At 37.3% G+C, this 27,960-nt stretch overlaps 1 protein-coding gene across 1 annotated transcript in view; it reads left to right on the plus strand.

Annotated features, from left to right (window-relative positions):
- The window catches only part of LOC128860688 (box A-binding factor), an 86,086-nt gene that overhangs the window by 35,984 nt on the left and 22,142 nt on the right, over positions 1-27,960 (plus strand). Inside the window, exons 4-8 of the mRNA XM_054098347.1 lie at positions 7,103-7,924; positions 8,113-8,166; positions 10,635-10,727; positions 23,717-23,771; positions 25,286-25,327. Of these exons, the coding sequence (XP_053954322.1) occupies positions 7,103-7,924; positions 8,113-8,166; positions 10,635-10,727; positions 23,717-23,771; positions 25,286-25,327 (1,066 nt within the window). The remainder of the gene's footprint in view (positions 1-7,102; positions 7,925-8,112; positions 8,167-10,634; positions 10,728-23,716; positions 23,772-25,285; positions 25,328-27,960) is intronic.

A 27,960-nucleotide genomic window follows, 5' to 3' on the forward strand; every position in this document is an offset into this window, starting at 1 on the left:
AAAAAAATAATTATAATTAATCCTTTTCGAATTGCACGCATTTTTTTTCATACATAAATGCACAGATGTTTATTACGTTAATATCCTTAAAAAATTTTCATCCCAGAGGCGCAGAAATTAGTTAAATTTTTAATTGTTTATTAAAAAAAATTTTTTACAAAAACAAAACATCAAGTTTCGGAACAAAAATAACGTTTTTGGAAAATATCATCCTTTATCAGTCTGCAGTTGAAAAATCGTTGTAATCGGATACTTACTTTACGAGAAATGTGATAATTATTCAAGCGCTGCAAAAAACTTCGATAGTTAATAAAAAAAAAACTATTTAGAATTTTACAACAAAATTGAGTGTGCTTCTGGATGATAGAACTCAGTCCTGGCTGAATTTCATCGCAAAATATTCACTTTGGTAATTTTGATGCCCACTTGAGAAAGCCTTACCCAAGTACGACATTTATAATCGAGACCCAGGGATCTTCTTTCCTTCTAGTAAAACGGTATATGCAGCTACCAAAGATGCTCACTTGTCTGCAAACCGAACAACTTTGTACAAAATACCAAACAATAAAACAAAAATCTCCACTTTCCCTTTAATGTATCCATGAGCAAGAGGATATTTCTCTCCCGCGTTTGAAGCAGCTTGTACACGATGTGGAGTCAACCGAGCAGCGGAGTTAAATGCAGCAGTTGAAACGTCCAAAGTACCAAACTAAGTTGTCTAACAAAGCGAAAATATGAAATGAGCAACAAAGTACACTGAGGGAAGTAGAATGCAGAAACCAAGTGAAAAAGTAAATAACTTTTGCTAAGCAGCAGTCATAGCAACAACAATGACAAAAGCGAATAGCAGCTCTATAGTTTTGCTCAGGTCAAAAAGTGTGCAGCTGGAATGTTGCGCAACAATATTTACTGTTGTTATTTCTCTAGACCAGTTAGACAAGATATTCTGGTAACTCCCAATTTGAGTTGAATACATTTTTATTGCTTGTTCACGTGCAGTAACATGGACCCCGGGAAACGCCCCCTCCTAAATGTGGCTGACTATGGACGATTGTTACTACTGCTGATGCGACAGTTCTGTACAATGTGTTGCTCTACGTTTATTTGCAAAAGACAATTATGTTGCTGCTTATTTCAAATGTATAGGAACGAATAAACGAAGGAGTGGGAGGGGATAGAGATGCTGACGAAGCATGTCAGGGTAGAGCAGAAGAGTAATAGCAATGAATGAATGGCAAATGGCATTCAAAGTGATGTGACTAGATTCACCACTGTTCAGACACTGAAAGGATAGAGGACCCTTAGCAAAATAAACCGTTGGCATATGTTTTCCACTGAGCTGAGCTCTTCAAAATACAAAAAAGTGCCTTTTAGTCTTTGCAAAAACTATGACAGTTCAAAAGAGGGACCAAAAGTAACGTAGCCGTGTAGGTGTGGAAAATGTGGCTTTTAAATTCTAGCAACTGAAGTGAACTTTGCAACACATTGTTGCATTTTAACTAGCGAATTGTAAATGAATTCAATGGTCTTACGATAATCATATCTTCTCAGTCAACGATTCACTACTTCACCGTATCAAAAGACTTACCATTTGCGTACTCGTATTGCAGCCGCTTGCAGTTTTACACTCGTCATTTATTTTGAACTGTGGCGCCATTGAGCTGGTTGCGTGGCATATTGACAATAGTTAATTGGGAAAAATTGTAATTATGAAAAATAAGAGGAACAATTTGACTTCCTTGGCTTAGCGAGCGTTTGCCTTATTCGGTTCTGCAGTTCCGCTCTGGATGGCACACAGGATTGCATTTTAATTACGAAATTGCACAAAGGCGATTCGGTAAATCTTCAGTTCGCGGAAAAGCTGCTGGCGGCCAAAAATATGAATTATAATTAAAACTTTGCAACATTCATAATTTTTCTTATTTATCTGGTGTTCTGATAGTTCGTTAACTTAATTCTTTTGGCGCTCTTTTTTAATATTCTAAACCAAATAAACGTTTGAGTTTGGTTTCTGAGGCTTGAAAGACCTTTTGTTGCATGAAATTAAAGCAGCCACGCAAAAGGGGGTCCCAATTTGGACGGAGTTGGGGGTTATGTGGAATGTACCTTTAGGGCGAATAGTCGTTGAGAATACACCAAATTCAAGCATCTGCGTTACAAAATATTTTCAGATCTCTAAAGAGTGACTTTATAATCGACAAAGATGTGATGTCTTAATTCTTTTTTCTAGAGCCAACGATATATTATATTTACCGAATCTTATCAGAATACAATTAGTTTGTAAAGGTAATCTTAAGCATTTGACCCAAAATACTGTACAGAATCGTATACCATGCGATTCGCGGTGCGCCTGATCGTAGCGTGGCTATGTATGCAGCACATTTTTTCTATGGCCTCGTTATAGCAGTGGTTTTTCGAATCGGCTGGTGGGGGAAAATGATCGTTGGACCTTCCCCTTCCACTAGAAACCGGTCCCAGTTCGCTGGCAACAGCGGTGCAGTCAACATCGCTCATTGGAGCAACGTTACTCGATCAAATTTTGCGTAAAGCTAAACAGTTTGTACCTCCAGGAAGCACTGTAAACGCTGCATTTTACAAAGAAGTGCTCCTTCTGCTGAAAAACCGCGTCGCCCGGGTTCGGCCCGACCTCGTCAACAATTGGACCCTTCATCACGACAATGCGCCGGCGCACACCGCCTTCCTCTGCACCTCTGGATTGGCCAAGATGGGGGTTCCGGTGCTTCTCCACCCTCCCTACAGCCCAGACCTGTCCCCTCCGGACTTCTTCTTGTTCCCGCGCAGAAAAGAAAGCTGAAGGGGAGGCGTTTCGACTTCATCGAGGCGATCCAAAAACTGTGACAGCCGAATTGAACGCGATTCCGGCGGATGAGTTTAAAAAATTTTAAGAATATTAGTTGTATAAGCCAAAAGGTTTAATAAAACTGCTTAAAAAAAATAAGGCTCATTACTTTTCAATCAAACCCTGTATTTTTAGAAATCGCATCCACTTCATTATTCAGATACCACTGAAAATGTATGTTGACAACCACATTTAATCTGGATCTAAATGAGTTGGGGTGCATTTCGCGTTCCAGGTGAGTTTGGCAGAGTTATTGAGTCGTTATCGAGAGGCACGCATTTACTCAAAAATGGTTGTAGCGACGCTCATTTTCCCCAATTTTTCTTTCATCCCGTTCCCTTTTAGGGGCTTATCACTGTTAACAAATTTGAGCGATTTTTCTTCATTTATAATAGAGATATTACGTTTGTGTTTTGGAAATTACCGTTATGTGGGAGGTGAGCGTGGTTATTAACCGATTTTGCACATTTTCAATGCTAACCGACCTTAGGCAAAAAAAAAATATGTACAGGGTGTCCGATGGCAGAATTGGGGATTAAAAGCTTAATTAAAAAATAAAGACGAATGATAAAAGTTTTTTTCAATGACTATTGCAAAGCAAACAAGGGCGGATTTCTTTTTTACGTCGGATGAGTTATTGGAATCTGGTCTTCGAACTCCGTGCCACTCGCTGAAGATGTGATGGCGGAATGCCATTAACCCCGCGAGCGAGATTTTCTTTTAGTGCTGAGTTGCTCGCTGGGTTTGTTGCGTAGTCTTTACTTTTGAGCTAATTTGTTCACCCTTACTCTGTGATATCGTGACTAATAACCGGCACGAACAACTTTAATTTAAAACCTAATTCAGCCACCGGAAACCCTGTATGTTTCGTTTTGGTGCATATACTTATATGTCTATATCCACTATTTCGATTCCTTCATCCTGGTTGTGTGAACAAAATTATAATTCTCTTGTGCACAAGTGCGCGCTGGTATAAAAACAAAACGTATCTCAGACTTAAATTACAGAAGTGTTGGAAAGCTGGCTCATCCCCAAGTCCCTAGCAAAGTGCTGCACAGCAAATTCCAAGCAGAGGCGAGAAGTCTAGCAACAAAAATACAAAATAAAATTAGTTGCTGTATGAGCTTGTCAGCCTGCCGGCTGTGGTATAATAGTGTTTGTGTGCGTATGTGTGTGTGTTTTTTTTTTTAATATTTCAGTGCTCATTGTTGTTGCACGCGCTCATGTGGCACATGCACATAGACAATAATTCCATTTCTTCCATTGCGCTGCGGAAAGTGCTCTTCTTGTATTTTCTTGCTAACAACGCCGAACTGCTTACTCTGTACCGTCAATTCTCCTCCTGGTTGCCTTGTCAACCATTGTTTGTTTTCCATTTGACGCCTTTGGCTTTTGCCTACTTGCCTTGCTTGTCAGGATGCCCTGTTTGCGTTCCCCATCGTTTTAATGGATTTTCTTACTTGTCAACCTCAAAATGGCAACGAAAAATTGAATGTGCACAACAGCCACAAAAACAGAAACAAGAGCTTCAACTGAAATGATAAATTCGACAAGTGTTAAACAACATTAACATCAGCGGTATTGGGAGTGTCATTGCAACAAGGCGCTATGGGAAGGGGTCCTACGCTGAGTGGGCGAGCGTTGCTTGGTGGGCGTAATGCCAGACGTTTAGCAGGAAAAATATGCTACATATGTATGTATCAAACGCATGTATGTACGTGCCCTGGGGTAAGCTGTCGTCGTTGCTGATGCGAAGTTTCATGATGTTTATTATTTTGCCACTTCGCACACAAATTCTCATTGGCCGACGACGAGCATGACGAACATGACAAATGTAAATGTAAATGTTGCAAATTGGCAATAATAAGGCAACTGGTTGTTGCTTCCTCTTCTCATATCAGTTGGCGAAAATCTCACGGAAATATTATATAATTCGTTTCGATATCAGGGCTTTTCGGAACGCCTTGGTGTATAAGTAACCCATTCATGCGAGGGACCTGGTTGCAAGGAACCTCTCAATCATTGCCCTAACATCTCTGTCGATGTGTCACATTATTTAGTCAAGTGAAACACCAGACACCACTCTTAGGATAAAACAAAAATTCCAAAGCATGTGCCGTTTGATTTCTGAATGACGCACAACTGTCATTGCGTTTTGCAGCTGATTGTAATATTTATTTCTGATATTCAAATATTGCTGATATGCAAATTTTGCTTCAATTTCTGCTGCAACTCCTTCGGCGCAACTATTTAGTTAAACCAACTTTACCAGTGCAGTGGCGACCGCCGTAGCCGAATCGCTTATGCGTATCTAGCATTTGTTAGGTATCGGGTTCCAAACCGCTCTGTAAAATTATTGCATAGTGATGCAATAAGTTCTGTTACATTATTTTCAAAGCAGTAAGTTTCTAGGTTTCAAATTGAATGCTTACGTTACTCTTTTTTTTTTTGGAAAAAATATTTAATCCCAAAATTCAATTCAGTTTAGTTTAAAATTTCACTTGATTAACGTGGAGTAAGGTGACAAGTAAAATCGTATCAAGGTTGCTAAAAAATTTGTCATGCTTGCCAGACTGCTTGTGTTTCATACCTTGACCCCTTTTGAGAACTATCTAATGTGAAGGACGGGATCAAAACGGACGTCCGTGTATTGTTCAGACGAGTAGAGCCTTAAAGTTGTGCGGAAGTGAATTCAAGGAAAATCCTTGAGGAAGCAGAAAATCATGGTTGAGGAACTGGGTACGTTTTCCAGATCCGTGTCTCGATTAATCTATGATGATCTCCACATGAAAGCCTTTCGCAGGCGAACTCTCCATCTGTTTACTCCGCGATTAAAACATATATGATTGTAAAGGTGCAAGAAGGTTTTGCAGTGGCACGTCAGCAAGACCTAGGAAAATATTATTTTTACGATGGCAGAAGTTTTAGCAAATAACGTGAAAAAGTTTGTGCAAGAAGAGAAATATACTCTACCAAGGGTTCAGAGCGGTCGTCATCTAGCATACATCATGGTTTGGTTAGGACTATCCATAAAGTCGTCACTTCTTCGGATATTTGCGAAACGGGTATAAAAGCTCAGCGGTGAATTTAACAAAAAAAGCTTTAATGAGAGCGCTGAACTTATGATATTGTTTTAAATTTCATTTAAAAAATATATGTCAACCCTTTTAATAATAGCGCCTGAAAATAATTGTATGAAAACGTCGATATCCTCTCAACCAAGCATCACGAAAAAGAGTATTTTCTCAAGGAAATAGTGGACGGGGTGTGAAATTTAAAGACAGGGCCTGGTAGGGGCTCGAAGTTGAACGGAAAGGTTGGGGAAGGAGTTTTTGCGAGGACCGCCCCATCAAGATGAAATTCAAAGTCGCCAGATTCTTTGGCCACAGCTCTATCGGGGGCGCCCGAGAGAACCTCTAAAACTAGCAAGCCACAGTTCTCGAATTTCGCGGGCATTATTTCTGGACATTTTCCTATAGGTATCCACTCTGTGAGACTTAGTATTAGTGAGTCCTTGCTGTAGCAACTGTCTAGAGGATGAGTAGGAATCATGTCAGCACCTTCTCTTCAACTGCCCTGCTCTCTCCGACTGAGTTTCAGATATGCGGGCTTTCACTTTTTATATATTATTTGCAGCAGGTTTAGTATCACATACCTAGCGAATTTCGTCCGTAGTATGAAGCGAGGTAACATAACTGTAGGTAGTCAGCATTCGGTTTTCTTCTCTATAACATCCAAGCATAACTCCCTCTCGTCTATCCTTTCGTTCTGTCTTTCTCTCTTTTATTCTCGCAATGGTATCACAACGGACGAAATTTTGCATATTCGTCCAAATGGGTCTTCGCATGGGCAACCATGGGAAGTAAACAACACATACTGTAATTCATATATATTAACAACAAAAATAGGTCCTGCGTACCTAAATAGCATTTAATAGTATTTGGAATTTATGTATACTTGTATTATTTGTAAACATGTATGTATGTATTTTACTTGTGAAAGCAACTCAGCCATTAAATCTGCATAATTACGATATGGCGCACTAAATATACTTCATTTTATTAGGTTATCTTAAATGTTTGTGCAAAACGCATGCAAATTAGAAAGAAACATATTTCGATGCTCGTAGATAGTTTATTGTACCAATTCCAACACGCCGCCAACATTTCAATTTACGCTTTGTAAAAACGGTACTTTAAATTATTTATAAATTGTTCGTTTCTCTTCCGTTTCCCCCCCTAGTCCTCAGTATTGATTAAGAGTGAGTCAGAGGTCAATGCCGCCCAACAACAGCAGCAGCAACAGCAACAACAGCAGCAGCAACAAAGTATTTCCAATAGCTCTGGCGGTGGCTCGGGAGGTGGTGGCAGCACCATCACATCAATGACAGCAACCTGCGGCTCAGGCGCCCCAGTAGCCGTAGCCACAACTAACACCAACACTAGCAGCTGTATAACTAGTCAAAGTCAATCTGTAAACGGAAGCGGCGCAACTGCTGCTGCAGTCTCGTCGGTCGACAGTAATACTGCCACCGCAAACGGCGTTACCGCCATCACAACCACCGTCACACCCGGCAACGGAGGAGATTTGCTCGCCACCTCACATCAACAACAAGTTATTGCTGGCTTAGGAGGCGATCAAGCAACGATTGGCGCTGTCGCCACCTCCATTACCGCCACTTCAGCTGCGACTGACACCCTGGCCGCGACTAGCACTGCAACTAGCGTCCCTAGCACTGGCTTGTTACCAACAATTATGTCCACATCGCAGTCAGTGGCTGGCTCAGTTGACTCAGGATCAATTGTGGCACCGTTAGTGAGTGGCGCAAGCACTTCACAGGTCATAGCCTGCCTCAACGCTGCCGGCGTCAGTGCCGGTGGTGGCATCATGACCTCTGCCGTGCCATCCACACCCGTAGCTACTAGCCTCACCTCGGCTCTAGTCCCACTACATCAACAGCAGCAACAGCAAGCTATCATCGATGCCAAAAATCAACCAAAGCGTTTGCACGTTTCAAATATACCATTTCGATTCCGTGATCCCGACCTTCGCGCCATGTTTGGGGTGAGTTGAGTCAGCAAATGATGCCCAACCGTATCAACTACTTATATGGTTTAATGAATTATGTTTCTAGCCTGTTGTGAATAATGATTTTTTACTTTAAATAATTCTTTGCTCCTTCCTTCATATTTTGACGATATATTCACAATGCCCCGATATTTCTGGATGAACGGTTACTTTGTCTCCAACAGCAATTTGGCACCATCTTGGATGTAGAAATCATTTTCAATGAGCGCGGCAGCAAGGTAAGTAAAGGTTTTCATTTTAGTTCCTTGAAATATGTAAGAGTATATGTGTATATTATAAGCCTACAAAATTGCATTCCTCGCCTATTCCTTGCATTCCTCTCTCAAAAATAAAAGGGCAATGTGTGTATGCAAAGAGTTTTTCATTGTAATATATTAAAATACCCTCGCGTGGCAAATGCAAAATAAGTTCTTGCAGTAAAATCGCTCAATTCATGAAATATACCATTTAAAATTTATTTAAATACTGGTCGTTTCCTATATTTCCCTTCCAATCAGAGTTCGGGTACACTAAAAAAATAATTATATTGTATATGTACGTATCTGTTCTTATTGAGCAGTTTAGTGCCAAATTCTTTTACCGTAGGTATTTTTCTGTTTGACTGTCTTTTGACTTAGATTAGCAAAAAGCATCACAACCGCACTGCGATAAAGTATTTCTTGTTCATGAAATAGAATTACCAGTTGCATTGTATGTGAAATGATTGGCTCAACTTTCTAGCTTCTTTGCCACAACGTTTCTAGATTGAATTCGCTCTTGCACCTGTCTTAGCAGCTGCTGCTGTTCAAGTGGACGCTGGCTGCAAAAGGATGCCACACCATGCAGCATGCAGCAGTCACCACAGTTGAACACAATATGTTTTGTGGTTTACAACCTAACAACCGACAAACTTTTGTACCGATACTTCTTAACACATACATACACACATGGGATCTCATGCATTGAAAGCAAAGAAGCCAAAATCAAAAAATTCACATCCGAACACAAATACAAACTGCTCTTTGAAAAACCACTGTGAAGTCACGGTGGTTTTGAGACATTTGTGGAATTCTTCAGGCGATATCCCCTGATGTGTCTAAAGCTGCAACATGTAAATGGAAACTTATTTCCTTGCACTACTGGCGCTTAGTCGCCTTGTAATGTTTGTGGCGGTTTTTCTTTTAACCAAAAGCATTTACATAGATTTACTGTTGACTTGAATAATTTTTTTTATGTTTGGTCGCAGGGGTATTCTATTTACAGTCGAAAGTAAAGAAGATAGGCACCAAACTTTCAGGTATCTGATTAAGGATCTTCTTTCTTCTTCTAGTTGAGTTAACCGTTTCTTTAAGTAACAGACTTATTTAAAATTTCCCATTGTCCCAATTTATTTTCATTATTATAAAATGCATCTTTGTTTGCATTATAAGAGACTCAAAATCTTTCATGTCAAATGCAGTTAAATATAGTGGCTCTCAGTTCCAACATCTCCACTCAAGAATTTGAATTTGAACTTATCGCACCAATTTCAGCGCTAGTACGCTTTAGACTGAGGTTAGTCAGTATTGGCTTTTTTCCAAAGTATTGGCTTTTTTCCATAAAATCCGAAAGATATCCAATCCTATTTCATTTGGGGAGGACCACAACATGAACGCTTCTTACCATAATTTATTAGAAATATTCTTGGCCAGTATTCAATGTGTCGAAAGCTCACCTCCCTCCGTTGGTAGAAGCAGTGAACCGCTGAGTTGAGTTCAAGTTTTAGTTTCCTTAAACTTAGGAGAAATGTTTTTCCTTTGTTCGCTTGAAACTTTTCTATAACATTTTCATTAAATTTTTAAAACTTTTTGCATTTCGTGTACTCCTGACAATCTAAACCTAAACAAAAAGTGCCAATAATTTAATTTCTGCATGAAAGGAAAATAACTGACATTTATGGAACAGTTTTTACAAATCTTCAGGCAGTTAATATAAAATCCTCTTGTGTCACCTTGCCTAGGCCTATTTTTGTTTTTCTGTTAGGACGAGTTGGAAAATGTTTACACCATCTAAGCATTTCATTTATAGCCGCGTATTTTTGCAAACCGGGTGAATAGTTGATACACAACATAAAAGTAAACGAATAACAGGACGGAAAACGTGTACTCTGTAAATTGATTTATATCCTTATTTATTTGTATCTTTCCCACCGTTTCTGTTTGTTCTAGTTTTTTTACAATACAACGAATACAGAAAAAATAATAGTTTGACAGGCTTGGTGTGTGTTATTGTCGAAATTGAAAATAGTTGAAGAAAACACGAAATTTATATTTAGTCACTTAGTATAGTCTGTAAGAGGGAATCCGAAATTATGAAAAACATGTTAAAGTAGTCAGTAGAAGAAAAATGAATATTTATGAATGATCCTTATTGCTGCATGCCTTATCCCACCCCCCCTTAGTTGTACGTTAACTATTAACTATTAATAAATATTTAATTAATGGTTTTATGGAATTCGTTCTTATTACCCTTAATCCATTTGAATGATCGCAATTCTGAAATATATTATTTTTCTTTTTTTATGTATATTTCTTGTCCGATTGCATGCGATTGCGATTACAATTTGCTGGTGATGTGTTGATAATGCGATGCTGTAAAATACCCAATGCGCACAATGGCCTTTTGCCTGCAATGTGACATGTGTGGTGTTCCATGTGTCATCTTGCAGGGCTTTGGCTTTGTAACGTTCGCAAATAGCAACGACGCTGAACGGGCACGCGAACGTCTTCACGGCACTGTGGTTGAGGGACGCAAAATCGAGGTGGGTGCATGTTGTACGATTATCTTAACTATTCATTAACAATCAATTGAATACGTAGTATTTTATTCGTACTATATTTACTTCATATGTATGTACTTGTATACTAGATTTGCATTTATACCGATTTATTGCATTTTCGTATGTACTTATATAAATACCATGTATGCTTATTTTATCAGTATGAAAACACAGTATTATGGATCATATTCACAAATAGAATTTAATAATGGAATGCAAATCGAAAAATAATAATAATTTGCTTACTTTGAGGTGGCATTCTGTGCAATTCATTAGAATCAACTGTATTTTGTAGAAATCCTCTACTTTGGTATAAAAAAGCTCTAACATTTGGTATGCTCATAAGATTTGAGACCATACCACCCTGGCACACTAATTGAAGTGCTAAATATGACACCCATAAAATACCTATAAAACATGCAGGCATGGCGTTTCTTAATGTTTTCGTAATGGATGTGTCAAAGCTTCTGGTATGGAATGTCAAGAAAGTTTAACGCATCAGATATCATACATATCTAACTTACAACAACTAAGAAAAAATGCCAATTTTTTCAGAGAATACGAGTAATCGTAATGTTATATCGGAACTTATTGTACTTTTACCAGTGAGATGAAGTTAGTCATATTAGGAAAGATGAGAGAAGTCGGAGAATTGTCCAAGCTACACAATTCTAGATTATTATACATGGAGATGATAAAGAAGATGCTAACATACTAAAATTTGAATTCTATGGCTCAAAATCAAATAAGCGGATATTTTTGTTTATTTTAACTAGTCCTAGAGATTGAACCGGTCCCCATGCACACCGTACACACAAAAGAAAATTTTGCACGTTCAGAGACTAAAAACACATTACTTGTTATACATTATGTTAAACAGTACCAGGAATTGTACAATAAAACGCAAAATAATTGTTTAAACATCAAAATTTATTTTGTCGCCTTCAAAATAGGCTCCATTCGAAGCAATACACATATGCCACACACTGGATTAGTCCAGTCACGCGTTGAAGAGATCATATTCAGCTCCTTCAGCGTATTCTCCTTAATGGCCTCTATCGACTCAAAGCGGCGTCCACGGAGTGGCAATTTAAGTTTTGGTGAAAAGGAAAAAGTCACAGGGGGCTAAATCCGCGAATACGCTGGTTCGATGATATTTGTCGAGTTATTAGTCAAAACAGTGTGCACAATATGAGCCTTGTGAGACGGTGCGTTATCATGGTGCGAGATCCGTGAGTTTTCTTTCCACAAATTGGGCCGTTACCTATGCACAGCGTCGCTTAACTTTCAAGTAATATTCTTTATTTACTGTAGAACCATTTGCAACGAATTCCGAGTGCACAATACCATGATAATCAAAGAAAACGAGTAGCATGACTTTCACTTTCAGACGCCTGTTGATTGGTTTGCATATCAAACTCTTATACCCACGTCTCATCACCGTTGAGTCCGAATTCAGTTGCTCTTGCTCAGCCACCTTCTTCCGATGAATTTTTTGAAAGAAATTCAACTCTCTTGGAACGAGTCGAGCAATCAGAGCTTGGGTACACTAAAAAAATAATTATATTGTATATGTACGTATCTGTTCTTATTGAGCAGTTTAGTGCCAAATTCTTTTACTGTAGGTATTTTTCTGTTTGACTGTCTTTTGACTTAGATTAGCAAAGAGCATCACAACCGCACTGCGATAAATAAAATCCAACCACGCGTGACAAGCCCAATTGATGATGTAAAATGTTGGGAATTGATTCGTGAGTCACACTAAGGTCACGAGCTACCTCCCTTAAACTTAAATGATTGTTTTCCAGCACCATTTCCTTGACTTTGTCGACGTTTTCATCCGTTGAAGACGTTGATGGGTGACCAGACTGGGTCAAATCTTCCACGACTTCTCGGCCCTCTTCAAAAGTCGTTTACCACTCGTAGACCCGTGTTTTTGATAAAGCACACTCGCCATAGGCTTTCTGCAACATTTTCCACGGTTCGACACACGAAATCCCGTTCAAAACGCAACATTTAAGACGAATTCTTTGTTAGATATTTTTATCCATAGCGAAAATCGCAGAGCACACCTGCGGTTGACTGATATAATTAAATTAATTAAATGCCAAAAATAAGCTAATTGGTAGATCACACACAGATGTACCAACATTCCAGCAAAAAAGTTTAGACGTATGTGTAACGCGCGCTTTTTAAATGAACATTTTCCGATATTTTTAGGCAGAATGCATACTACGTGCTTCCATAGCTGAGCTTTTGAAAATAGATCGGGCTATTTTTGGTGCTAAATCATCTTCATCATATAAAATTATGTACAATTGAAAATCAATACCTCTGGTGGAATAATATTTCTTATCTTTCCTTTCAATATTATGTATGAAATATTTATTCCTGTATATCAAACATACTTTTCTTTTCTTCTACCTCAAAATATGTGGGTGGCTATTTATATTTTGCGCTCAGTATTGAAAATTGTAAAATAATAACGAAGTCAATTAATTTCTGCATTCGCTTGAACTAATTTTCAAAGCACTTTGCCACTTTGCACTTTTTGATATTCGGAAGCAAAAAGAAACCACTAAGTCCCAAATCAGGGCTGTAAACTGTATGGACCATTAATTCGATCTTTTGAGTGCTCAAAAACTCTTATGTGAGTCGATACATAAGAGCTCGCATTGTATTGGTGAAGGATGATTCCTCTTCGGCCGAAAACTTCTGTCAAACAAATGGATTTGTAGCACTCAGAATTGACTGTTTTAAGTTTTTCTAGTGGTACAATTGCGGCATGAACAGATTTTTCTGAAGAAACAGACGACCAGCTTTGGGCTGCGTGTTCCGCACATAACTTTTGTTGGATTAAGCTCGCTTTGCTACAGCCATACTGTCGATAGCTGTTTTGCTTCCAGCTCATATGCATAGATCCAGGATTCGTTCTTTATTACGACGTTGGAACTCTTTGTACCAGCGTTTCATAGTGGCTAAGCGTGGTGCTTCAACATCGAAAGTCGAAGTAGGTTGATCAATGCTCTCCCGTCTCGATAATCCACGTCGAAAATCGTAACAAATCATCGCACAAAAAGTTTACGAGTTAATTCCATCTTTTCAGCGAGATTTATTTTTCAGATCACTGAGAAAAGAACTAATAAAGGTCGTAAGTGAAAACATTACATGTAAGTTTATGCAAAAAATACCAAACTCCTCCATACAAATATCGAATTGCACCTCATCACACGTTTTGTTGCAAATATGGAAAATATAAACGGCCACCTGGGTATAAACCTGGCAACCTTTTTCGTTGATAATTCTAATTAAAATTACCATAAAGCGCTAAGTTTTTCCTGCTTCCCGGTATCCTTTGATGCATAAATTTAAATCTGTGCAACGAATACAAGCTTTGCAGATTTCATTTCAAGACAAAACACAAGTCGTAGAATTCTATTGCTGCAAAAGCTCTTAAGCAATATTGCGTATATCAGCCAGAACTTGCAAGTGACGCGAATATTCGCACAAAGATGGAACATCAGTAAAAGCAAAAACAAGCCGGCGACAGCATCAACGACTGGTGAGGATAGAGTGTGCGGGCATTCCAATGCTATCGCCTTTCATTAATGTTTCCGTTACCAGTTCGCTGCTATATTCCTCTGCGCCGCCACTTGTGCTTTGGCAGATCCCCCACGATTTCAAAACGCTGTCAATTTACTCGCTCAACAGGATAAACGAATCCTTTTGAAATCCCATCCAAACTGACAAGTTGCCCTTGGAGGCTCAAAGTGGTAACTGGAAAGCGAAAGAAGAAAATAAACAGCCTAGCTGCGGGGCTATGACAAAAAATGTGTACATTCGATCATACATACATACGAGTGCATAGATACATACATAAGCATATGGAACAGTATTAATATTTTCAAATTCTTGGCTCGTTAAACATTCTTATTTATGGTGATGAACCTAATTTGTACAAATTCTCCGGTTGGTTTCGAGCTTCCACAATTGTGTGCATACGAATATGTCGGTGGGCATTGGCGTGTATGGCTGATTTTGCGACTTCGATAAAATTAAACAACTGAAATGAGAAGTCCACACAAATTCGCCAAACTTAAAAAAAAGTCGCATGCCCTAAAATATAATATTTCTAGGAGTTTGAATGTTAAATTAAAATTTAACTCTTTATCAAAAGTCCCAAATGTACACGAATTGAAAAACCGCAATGCAATGTCGACTTGTTTCTAGGCAAAATCAAAACTAGCAATTGATTATGCATTATAACAAATACAGTTTATGTTTTTATTGTTTTATTGCTTCCTGTAGCAGATGTATCTAAGGTATTTTTTCTTTCGGTAGTAAATTTGTGTTCCTTTTTTTTGAAAAAAGTAGTAATAATAAAAATAAACTTAATATTGAATATTGAATGAATATTAAAGTCAAAATCTCGGTTTTAATTACATCCAATGTAATGAAAGGTATGCCTGCCTGCCGAAAAAGCTTTTAACATTTTTTCATTACCTGTTCGTTTGCCTGTGTTTTGATGAGTGTAAGTACTCGTATTTACTTATACTATAAATATACGTATATACATATGTATTTTGTATGTTTTTATTTGCGCAAATTGCAATTATGCGGAAGTCATTGTCAATCGCAGGTGAAAATTGTGATATTTCAATTAAACAGAATCAATTCCGCTCAATCCGACAGAAAGTAAAAAAGAATAGTCCTATTTTCGCTGTGTAAATACTTTTACTTATCCATGTATGCATTTATAAATCATAATTAGGGTCTGCAACAACAGCAGTTGTTCATTCACATTGGATATATGATACTTATACATATGCATATATTATACTTTTACTACTGAATTATTTTCTGAATTTCACTAAACTGAGCTATGCAAAGCTAGTTGGGGACCATATTTTTGGTTTTCTCTTTTGTATTTATTCAACAATTATACAATAATTTTTTGCAATTCTATTACTTGCACCAATTTGATGAAAAAATGCTTGGCTATTCCCAAATTATCATTTTTTTCGTAAGTGGGTGCTTACTGAAAACGTCATAATACGAAAAAATTTATAAAATATAAAATTAAAAAATTAAGAAAATGTAATTTTGTATTTGTAGCAATTATAAATGTGAAGTTAAAGATGAATTCATGAAAATGCCTACCAGTGTCGCTATGCTGGCAACTATTACATTCTTAAACATCACCTTATATATTAATATAACGGCTTAAGGATAAAATAATTAATAATTACTATAAAACAAATTCACTGAAAATATTGCTTTAAAGTTATATTAGAATAATGTTGATATTTTTTCACAAATATGCGTTATATTTTAATTTTTTCGCCGCACTTGTAAACTTATAATAATTATTTTTTAAATATACTTTATGCACCACTAAATTCTAATATAAATTAAATCGTAAATATTAATTATATGCAGCTGAAAATGATTTTTGAAGAGATTTTGAGTCACTTTTCTTCTATACTGTAGTATTTTGCCTTGCTTTTAATATTATTTTTTTGTTAGGTATTAGGTGTCAATCTTATTCAAAACTAGTGAAGGGTTAAGCTGCAATTAGTGGTGGCGTAGCCATACCATAACATAGTAGCAACATTACAGCATTTGTCGATTAGTCATGCCGTAAGCATAAACAGCTGATATTGAAGTAGAATTAATGACAACATTTGCATTTCGTCATAAAAATACGGATAATTTTCTAACAAGCCAATAAATTTTTCATCGTTCATTTATAATATTCAAATTTTTATCGCAAATATTAAAATAAATGTAAAGTACGGTTACGGAGGAAAACCAAAATTCAATACAAACATACGGCTACGGTTATGGTTACGGCGTTGTAGAGCAGCACCTATAATCGTTTACAGAGATGCTCATATGTGTGATCAGAACAGCAGGCTGCTATTGTTACGGTTATGGCTAAGGTACGGCTCCACAAATTGCAGCTTTAGCTTAATCTTAACTTTATATGTTCCTATGTAGTTATATACCTGGCCCTTGCTTATGATGTTTTTAAGAACCGCTAACCTACGCCAACTTTGAGAAGTTCTTCCTCATTTTTTGTTAAAATATAAATAAAAATGGGCGGTGGGCGTCATTTCTGGCTGAAATTAAAAACATTCTTCCTTTGGAAGTTACTACCCATCGTGTATAACAAATTTTGCACGCGGGTTCTAGTCTAGACTATGTAAAACGTGTACCTAAACCTAATCACACGACTCAAACAGCCCAGATTGACATTTGCAGAAAAGTACCAAATTTGGGAAGATGAGTGGAAAAGAGTAATTTTTCAATGTTAAACGGAAGAAAAAAGAGGAGAGAATGGCTATTTGGTATGGAATGGTAATTTTGAGCAGGGTTTGGGCAGCCCTTAATGTCAAAGCCAAAACGCCTATACGAGGTGTGTTCAAAAAGTATCGCACATTTTGAATTTTCGCAGCTTGACAGCTGCTTTGCTTGCATGTGTTTCGGCTCGTATTCGATTTTTACCTATTCAAAAATATGGATCAAAGAACCTGTATCAAAATTTTGTGTGACAAACGAAATTAAGTGCGCGGATGCATTCCGAATGTTGACTGTGTCATACGGAGAAGCTACTTTAGACCAAAGCAATGTTTATCGGCAAAGCAAAATATTATCAGAAGGCCGAGAAGATGTGAACGACGAAAAGCGTGCCGGACGACCGAGCACTTCAACAAAAGACGAAAAAATTGATGAAAATGGTATGGCCAATCATCGAATCATCGTTAAAGAAGTTGCTGAGGACCTAGACATGTCGAGTGGCTCGTGCCATTCGATTTTTTTTCAATGATTTGGGCATGAGACGGGTCGCCGCAACATTCTTACCAAAACTGCCAATTTCGACCAAAAGCAGTATCGCATGAACATTGGTAATGAGATGTTGGACTCTGTCCGCGACGACCCAAATTTGCTCCAGAGGGTCATAACTGGTGACGAATCGTGGGTTTATGGTTATGACGTGGAAACCAAAGCTCAATCATCTCAATGGAAGCTGCCGCACCAACCACGACCATAAAAAGCGCGCCAAGTTCGGTCGAATGTAAAAGTTTTGCTTACAGTTTTCTTCGATTGCAGGGGCGTTGTGCATCATGAGTTCTTGCCACAGGGTAAAACGGTCAATAAGGAATATTACCTGCATGTTATGCGCGATTTGCACGAAGCAATCTGCCAGAAACGCACGGATTTGTGGAAGAACAAAAAGTGGCTCTTGCATCACGATCATCACACAGCGTTGGTTGTGCGCGACTTTTTGGCCAAAAAACACTCTAATGATGCCACAGCCACCGTATTCCCCAGATCTGGCCCCCTGTGACTTTTTCTTGTTCCCGAAAGGACGACTCTAAGCTACGATTGACGAGATAAGGACGGCATCGAAGGAGGATAACAAGATAAAAAAAATGATTTTTTCAAGTGCTTCGAAAATTAAAAAAACGTTGGCACAAGTGTATAATATCTCATGGGGATTGCTTTGAAGGGGACAAAATAAGTAGATATTAATGAATAAATAAATAATTTTTCAAAAAACACAAAATTCGGGATACTTTTTGAACACGCCTCGTATGTTTCATATCCACAAAAATGAATAATGTCAGGTATATAGAACTTCTAAACAAAGTATCTTTTACTTTTTTCTGACGAAAGGATTTTCGAGCATGACTACGACGCAGCCGTTCATGCTTCCAAAGCACCAAAGAAGTTTTCGGCAGTGAAAAAAAAACCAAAATAGCCTGTCAATACTTTCTCAATCGGCTAAATGCAAGACAGAAAGAAGTGCAAATACTGTCGAGGTGTCAAAAACAAACAGAAATTACCAAACTCCAAATTATTAATGTCCCAGAAAAAGGTACCACGTGGTCAAATCGAACTTAAAAGAAATGAATGTCACTACACCAAAATCCATGCCTTCTGGCTTCTTGACTTTCAGGTGCGACAGATATGTTCACTTATTTCATATATATATATATATTCATATGTATTCACTTCCTTCTGTGCAGATGTACTGACCTGTATCAGCTAAATGCTATGGATGTCAAAAGAAAACACCAATAAAAAATATGCCTGTATTTCCATCACCTTCTTTGTCACACTTTTGGTTTCTCTATTTGAAAAGTACCGAGAATCTGTCAATAAAACACAAACAAATGGCATATGTATGCGCTTACACCCTTTTTTGGAGTTTTGCCGAGGTCCTCCTCCTCCTCTCATTTTTCTATACTGACTAGCAGTTTGCTAGTCCTCCAGTTATAACTAAATTCTTGGAACTTAATTTGCATACCTCGTATGCATGCTAAAAACTTATCCTGCGTATTTAATATGTCTTAATATGCTTCTTAGCCTTACTAAATTCCTTGGAAATATACTTGTAATGAAAGTATTTGAAATACTTTCGCCATGAAAGTGTAAACATTTGCAGAATTGTATTTATAATGTGTTGGAAGGAAAACTAGAGTGATTGAGGAGGAGAGGGGCGCTGTTGTAAATAGAATTTGACTTTAATTGAAAATTTGCTGTTGTTAGCAGTGCGGCCTCTGTTGCTGCCGCCATCTACAATGAAGAATAGAAATAAAAATAGCAGCAATACAGCAATAACAATGGCAAAGCAACGGCCTCGCAGCTAACAACAGTGACATAACCTACATTGGTGTGAAGTGTGCTTGTAAAAGACAAGCATGCTTTTTGGCGCACTAGCACTCAAAACCCGAAACACAAACGCACGCATAAGCGGTGCTAGGCGAGTGCAAGTGTGAGTCCAGTGGCGCGACAACGTTGGATACTAACCAAAACAAAATGTGTGAAAATGAAAATAGAAACAACAGCGGTTGCGATAATAAGACAGCGGATGCTGTTGACACTCAACCAGTGGAATTAGCTAGTAGGTCGTAGCACACAAGGTATGCCCAGAATGAATGAAGGATGGAGAAAAGGCTTACCGAAACCATTGCTGAGTTTTGTAAAATATCATCACTATGTCATCAACAGAGAATTTGCGCCATGCGATGTCATTTTCATGCAACTCTGTTTAAATAAAGCCCAGCAGGGGCCGCAAATTTTAAGAGTGAAATGGCTTGAATTGCAAGGTGCTGGTGGGCATAGTGGAATAGATGTACAAACATGTTCGTTTGACCCCTATTTGACCAAAACGATCAATTTCACAGAAGCTTTGTCCATAGTCGAATGATTTAAGATGCACCAATCCTAATATTTTTACACATATTTACTCATAAGTAAAGATACAAAAAAACCCATAAGTAGGAATGCGTGCTTAAAAACCCAATTGTGCGGATAGACTGGCATTTTGGTAATGACAAATCTCCGAGAGTATTTCTGTTGCTACATCTAGCAGCATTGTTGCTTAATGACTGCGATTTCTTCATCAAGGCTTTGGCTTTGTTTTAACTAGCTTGAGTTTAATGTCTTGGGGAATATTAAAAGTAGTTTTCCATACATGTCTCAGCACAAAGTACATTTTATTGACTGTTGGGTTAAATGATCGACACATGTGCGAGTTTTGTTTAGTTTAAAGCCAAAAGTTTTAAAAAATTTCTTATTTCTAGCAACATTTAAAATAAGAGGAGAAAAAGTATCAAAGTCGCACGGAAAATAGGACAACGCAATAGCTTGCGTTTGGGCATATTGAAATTGAGTGTATTTGTGTCTGACCATAGAAAAATTGGTTCCAGGTATTTGATTGTTCTAAAAATTAAGTCCTCAACAAGACCTAGGGTGCCGAAAGGTATATTTGCGCATAGAGATGAATAGATACATTTCTACAGCATTCTGGGGTATACCACATTAATCGAGATCAATTAGTCTTAGAAACAACCCACCGTTGTCTATTTGTTCCGAAATAATTCGAAACATGAACCCAGTTTTTTGATAAGAAAGCTTTAAAAAATCTAAAAGCGTTAATGCAAATCGCCTTTATCAGAGGCTTTGACTGTGAGCATAGCAGTAGAACAGCTATGCCCACGCCGGTATTCGTATTTATATTCTGTAATGAGACCTTTGTGTGTCAAGTACTTAACCATTCGATTCAATAACAGATTTTGATAAGGATTGCAGAATACCAATTAACCGAAAGTCGACGGGCAGCACTGAATTAATTTTTAAGGCAGGTAGCGAAGTCAATGGAAAAATTTCAATTGTAAGGCAATATGCTTAAAAATTTCAAATCTCGTTTTGTCTCACCCGCCGCGTTAGATTTTATTGAAAAAAATATAACTCCACAGTTCGGATTCAGTAAGTCTCAAATTATTCCACAACACTTTTGGCGGATGATTGATGTTTAGCTGTCTTTGGAAATAACTCTTTTTTAGCAAAAGTTGTACGCTTTCCAAAATAACGACACTACTGTTTTCTCTTACTGATGTATCCATATTTCACACTGCATAGTCTACTTGTAATAAATCGCCACATCTTTAGTGGTGATGCTTATCATTCCCAGAAAAGTCACATAAATTGTAAGAACTATCATTATAATAATTTTGAAAGAAAGTTTCTGTCCACAAAGAGCATCAATCATCTCAAAAATATAATTTATATAGTAAAGTTTGCTGAAACATAGGCTCAAACAAAGTTTGCCCATTACAATGGCAGATTGGAAAACCAGTTTTCTAATTTAAATCGTTAGAGCTGGAGATTAAATTAAAAACAGTTATATATACAAATTGGCAATAGGAAGATAAATAAAAGAGAAAAAATATGAATAAGGAATGCAGGCAAACAAATATAGTAAAAGGTAGGAGAGTATAGGAAATAAGATAACAGATAAAACAAATCAAGCCTAACTTAAGTTCTAAACTAAGTTAAAAAAAACCTGTAAGAGGAGTAAAACGAATGCGCATCGTTGCTTTGACCTACATATCTCATTATTTATTTATTGGTAATGCTTATAAAAGTCTTTGGTATGCACCAATTTAGGCTCTTCATTGGGCTTCATTCGCACATAGACTTTACCACGGATTGAGAAGGCTGTCGGCAATAGCTTCTTTCGCTTGAGCTCAGAAGCATGTGGCATGACTTAACGGAATACCTAGGGCAAGCTCTCACGTAAATAAATCTTCCCATAACCAGGCTGATCAATCCATTGTGAAAAATATTCAGCAGTTGTGGCCAACATTAGACCGTTAACAGGCTCTCAGCTATTGGCGAAGCAATCAGGTGATGCGGGGGCGATTTGTTTAAGATAAAACTGAGACCGTGTTGTGGGATACAATTATGGAACCCCCAACTCGTATGTATGTAGGTATTGCAACTATGATGTTCATCATTAAAGAGTTTTTATTGTTGTTCGTTTCGGCCGGGTTAGAAGGTGACAGTTTGAAAATATTTACGATAAAGTTTAACTCCCCTTTTGGTATTTGGCCGACCTCCTATTCGTGGCATGTGTCTTCATGTTGTTCTACAAATGGAGGGACCTACAATTTTAAACCGGCTCCGAACGGCAAATAGTTTTTTATGGGGAACTTCTTCATGCCAAAAATACACTCGGAGTTTGCCATTACCTGCCGAGGGGCCACCGCTTTTAGAAAAAACGTTCTATTATTTTTGTTTTTCAAGCGCGGAGATTCGAACCTACGCACTCTCGAATGGTAGTCACGAACCAGCCTATTCGGCTACGGTAGCCTATTCTTACCAAGTTATATTTGTCAACTACTTTGGTTCAAATTAAAAAAAATCTTAAGCAAACGTAAATTTACATCTTACGGATGTCATCAGATCTAGAAATTTGATTTATCCATTGTAATTAATTTAGAAGAGAATGTTGTTGCTATATGTACATATACGAAAACTTTATTAATTGCATTACAGTATGGAAAGGCACGTTCTGTGGTATGTTATTAAGTGCAACCAACCGACCCGTGGTGTTGTGGTGCGTGGCCATTGGTGTCAGGCATGGTTTATTGTTGGGTTATCTATGTATAGGCAACGATTTGTCGAATTTGTTGCTTTTACGTTTAAATTGTAGCTAAATTTGGCATACGGCGTTCCCTTGGCCAGGGTGCGTGAGCGCAACGATTTTGAAATTAAATCATTTTATTTTATTGCTTTGCATGTTTCTGCTTCTGATGGTGTTACCAACTAAAGATAAATCGATTATAGCAGAATTTCATTTCCTATACTGTAGCTGGCCGAATGAGACCCAGGCATGGGATATTTGCTGTTAATACTGAGTTTATTTTTTGTTTTTGCTTTGTCCAGTTCTCCTGCTCAATTATTTGTGTGTGCACGTCTATTTTAGCCACGTACGCGTTTACATCAGATATCAACGTGTTTGAGCGCATGTGCATATAAACTTGTTAGCTGCAGCATAATAATATTGGAACGTTTATCAAAATAGGTTTTTTGTGCATAATTGCTCCGCAAATTCTAATAGTGTGTACTTTTGATTGTGTGTGTGCGTGTGTGTGAGTGTGACTGCCGCTGTTTTTCATTAAATAATTGAATATTTGCCTGCAGAGGCCTCTCTTGCCCACTGAAAAACGAACGAAACAAAAAGAATGTTTTGAAAATAAATACAAAATTTCAGCTATGCCCGGGAAAAATAACTATTGAGTATACTGTATGCACCGTCGAATACTGGACGCCACCAACTGGGCTGTGTACATTTTGTTAAACATTGAAACGTTCCTCAGAGTAAGCAAATTTTAATTTAAAGTACCGTATTCGTTTGCTGTTCATAAATAACAACGTCACTAAAGTATTCATACTTGGTATTGAAGTAAAATAAGTAAAAAAAAAAATAAAAATATTATTTTATGCAGTATAAAGTATTACAATTACAATATACAGACAACGTTTTCATGTTTATATGTCAAGGCAATACATTAATTACATTAATATTTTATTTATCGATTTCCACACATCCAACTTATTTTTCTACAAACTTATGTGGGAACCCTTTACCGATGAATTGAAATTCAACATCAAAGGTCAACAACGCCACAGCTCGTGTGCAAACCAAAAAAGTAACAGCTGTTCCAAATGGTAAGTTGATTATGAAATTTTTGTTTTCCATTTGCGAACCATTAATGATAGTAAAAAAGAAAAAAATAAAAGAAAAAGCCAAAAATGCTTACAGTGGTTTATGTTCTATTACCACATACGGAATAGACTTTTATTCATTATAATCTGGTAGATAATTTTATAGCATTTTTTTTAATATGATATGCGGCACATGTCCACCGCGAATACGAGTTATATGATTACTATTCCCAATAAATAAAAGGCGGCCGCCGTAGCCGAAAGAATTGGTGCGCGTTAGTACCATTCGGAAGTGCGTAGGCGCGAATCTCCGACCATGAAACAGCAAAATTATAGAAAAATGTTGTTCTAATAGCGGTGGCCCCTCGGCAGGCAATGGCAAACCTCCGCGTGTATTTCTGTCATGAAAAAGCTCTCCATAAAAAACTATTTGCCGTTCACAGTCGGCTTAAAACCGTAGGCCCCTCCATTCGTGGAACAACATCAAGGAGCACACCACAAATAGGAGGTGAAATACGTAGCAGAAGTGTACGCGCCAATTATTTATTTTTTATTTCTTTTTTTCAATAAATCTAAATGAGCCCAATCTGCAAAAATGCGACTCAAACGATGGCCATTTGGTTTTAAGAAGTTGAGAAGGACGAGGAATCGACATTTGGAAGTGTTGTTCTGTCTTTAAGTGATTCATGATGACTTGCCAAACCTTAGTGAACAGAAATGTCAACACAGTTTTCCATTCTCAACTGTCAAACAATAGTTATCGATAACAATAGTTCTCATTCAGCTAAAAAACACCCGATGCATATAACACCAAAGTACAGTAGTATTACAGATGAGAATATTGTAGATATCGGTTAATGTTACAGTACAGCCAGCCACACTTTGTAATACTTTATACTTATTTGTCCAAAAAATTTAGCTTCTGATCGAATCGAAACTCATTTACCTTATTAATTTTAAATCAGAAGGTGATACTATTGAAAAATATTCAAATATAATTAGTCCTGAATTCTGAAACGGGTCTTGGCAAATTTAGACCTAACCGAAGCTTTCATCCCAATAGGCAGAACTACTTTTTAACAACAATAGCAATAATGGTTAAAATATGCAATGAAAGAGGGTACCGCTGGTAGAGAAATCCGATTGAAGATTAGTTGCTGGTGTATTCAGCATACATAGGGGCATACGGATAACTAGGAGTATAAAGGTATAGAAATGCATCGCATCCGCTGAAGAGACTGTGCTGCCATTTGTGAATGCAGGGAGCCATACTTTACGTATTACGTGTTATCAAAAACAAACGCACCTACATACATACATAATCGAATAATTGATAGGAAAAATCATGTTTTGCCGATTTTATGTTTTTTTATAAGCTTTTAGTTTATTTATTATCGATAAGTTAATCAAAAATTAATGGCTGTATATGCTTGTGTACTAACTTATTTATAGTTACATACAATTTTGAGCTGAACTGAATTTTATATTTAATATTCTTGTTTCTGAATCATACACAGTTGTACTGACAAAAGACGGTGCTATACCGGCTCCAGCTCTAGGTGAGCAGAATTTTTTTACTGAGTTAACTAATATACGGAATGTTTTGTGGTTAACTTAAAATACCGAAATTTCTTGCACAAGTAAATAAAAAAGTAAAGGAAAACTCTAATAAACAAGTAACACTTGAATGTATGTGTGTAGTAAGACTACCTTGTTGGGGATTTTTTGCATTTGGCATGTTGCATGTTGCATATTGCGTGTTGCATGTTAAACGTTGCTATTCCGAAATGAAGAAAAAATATCAGTAAGAATGCAGTTGGTAAAACAAAATGTATTTATGTAAATTTTTCCTAAATAGTTTGCATTTCTTAATATAGGGTGTACGCTGATCCCTTAGTAAGCCTTAAATGAAGCAAGTGAACAATTATTTACTACATGAATGTGTTTCAGTCTACAAAAGTGTTATTTCTTTCAACGCTAAACGTATTCGTTCTACTTAATTATAACAGAGCATGACTATTCATTCAAATAGCCAATAGCCGGTGCCAACATTCGAAATATTTGTATTTAGTTTAAAGTAATTTCGCAACTACAATTAATTATTTTCACTAAACAAGAAATATAAGTATACAAATAGAATATATATGCATTTGCAGATATGTGCCTGGGAATTTTTTCCGCTAAATACATACTTACGCCTTGCAATTCCAGCTATAAATTTGTAATATTCCTTTATCTTAAGTATTATGTTCGCAATTTTCGTCCCATTTTCGGATGGAAACGAAAATGAACGCCAAATCGAAATTTGTAACTTTCGCCCACCACCATGATTCGCTTCCGGCTGTGACTGAATTGGTAAAAATCTAGCCTCTAATTCAGATACGCTCCACAACGTCGTAATATTTCCATTGAGACCGATCAAGAATCAAAATTATAATTACAAAATTATTTATACACGTTTGTGATTGAACTCCTCCCCCGCTTTTGTTGGTGCATTCCTTTTGTTACTCAGTTTTCTTCTGGCTGGCGTGAAAAGCAAGTGTTTAGTTTGTATAGGACTCGCTTCACAAAAGGAAATGCATCCAGCATCGTTCAATAGCAGCCTGTCCAGTAAGGTTCCGATTGCATCCACATTTTACCAAAGGCCATAAGTCCGTATTATTCCCACCCTTAGTATTCTACTCTTCTGCCCTATTTTACTTTTGAGCCATAAGCATTGAGTTGATTTTAGCGTTGGTTCAGAATTCGCAACCTCTCCCTCGAAGCGTCAAAGTTTTTCATTCGATATTGTTTTTACTGCTTAGCATTTTAAAAATATAATTTGTTGCGTTACAGTGGCTGCAACTCCACTACTTGCGATCGCAGTTTCGGCTTCCATTTGCACATTCTGTTTATCTTCCCATAAAGGCCTTCTCATTCCTCCTTACCTTTATAAATGCGTGCAATATATTGATAACAATTGGGGCTTTATCGCGTAACAGTGTGCTCTAGGGAAGGTGTCTATGTGTGTTGATGGCGGCTGTATGAGCACCGCAAACTTTTCATATTCGCCACAAGGTGGTAGAAATCACTGACAACATATAAGAACCCAAGCCACACCACCACAGAGAGTGGCTCTAACTTGCGCATAAATGATGTTATTATTTTCAAAGCTACTCGTATAAAAGAAAATAAATTGTGTTATGAAAATTCAAGTAAGGGGAATTCGAAAGGACTTTATTAATATGTATTAATTTGAATGAAATCGAAAAATAATTTTCTGGGATTTATTTTATCAAAACACCGATAAGCTCGAGTTTCATAATGTCTGTGAAAGAGATTTTGTTCTGTCGGTACAGTTGGGTGACTTGTGCGTTCATCGGCTACGAGTGGCAATATTCTGGTCGAATACTTCGAAAGTAGACTTTTGCTTCAGCTGTATATTAGCTATGTTTTATTGCATTTCACCACATTCCTGCACCAATCGACAAGCCCCGTTCTTGAAGTCCTTCCAATGGTGAATTCTGAACAATTTTTGAATAATTCCAATTTTTGAATAATTCGCATTATGCAGGAGCTACGTTGGAGCACCTTGTCCCCTAAAACATCAACTTTTTGCTCAAACACAGAATCCCGCTAACTATCACAATGCCGGCCAATTCAGTCTTCTTACAAGAATGGCAGAAAGGCGCTAAAAGTGAAACAGTACCCGAAAATGCCTTTAGGAACTGCCACGAAACTACAACGAGATGCTGACAAAGGAGCACATTTTGAAAATGTAATTAAACGGAAGAATATATGTACATCTGATAAAAGGTAGCAATGCATGTAATATGTGTTGAAATTTTCAATTGGTGCGGATTTTTAGTTACACTCGTAAGCCGTTACCTCATGAGTGGCCGCGATATAAAAATCCATCGTCATAAACTTTATTCGGCAACAGCTTCGTTTCGCTAAAAGTTTAGTTGTTCTATAGAAATTTTTCAAATGATAAAACGAACAACCCCGTATAGTCCAAATTAATTTGTGTAAATAGGCAAATGAACGTAAATGAACTTAAGTGTAGATCCAAGACATACCTATTGGAATTTCTATTGTACACTTGACTATTGTACGCATGACAATATTGCTGAATATTCTGAAGTCTTGTATTAACATTAGAAATTATTTATAGTTTAGTGTTGAAATGCACAAAGGTGTTTGCATATAATGA

This window comes from Anastrepha ludens, chromosome 4, assembly GCF_028408465.1.
Source record: "Anastrepha ludens isolate Willacy chromosome 4, idAnaLude1.1, whole genome shotgun sequence".
Classification (NCBI taxonomy): domain Eukaryota; kingdom Metazoa; phylum Arthropoda; class Insecta; order Diptera; family Tephritidae; genus Anastrepha; species Anastrepha ludens.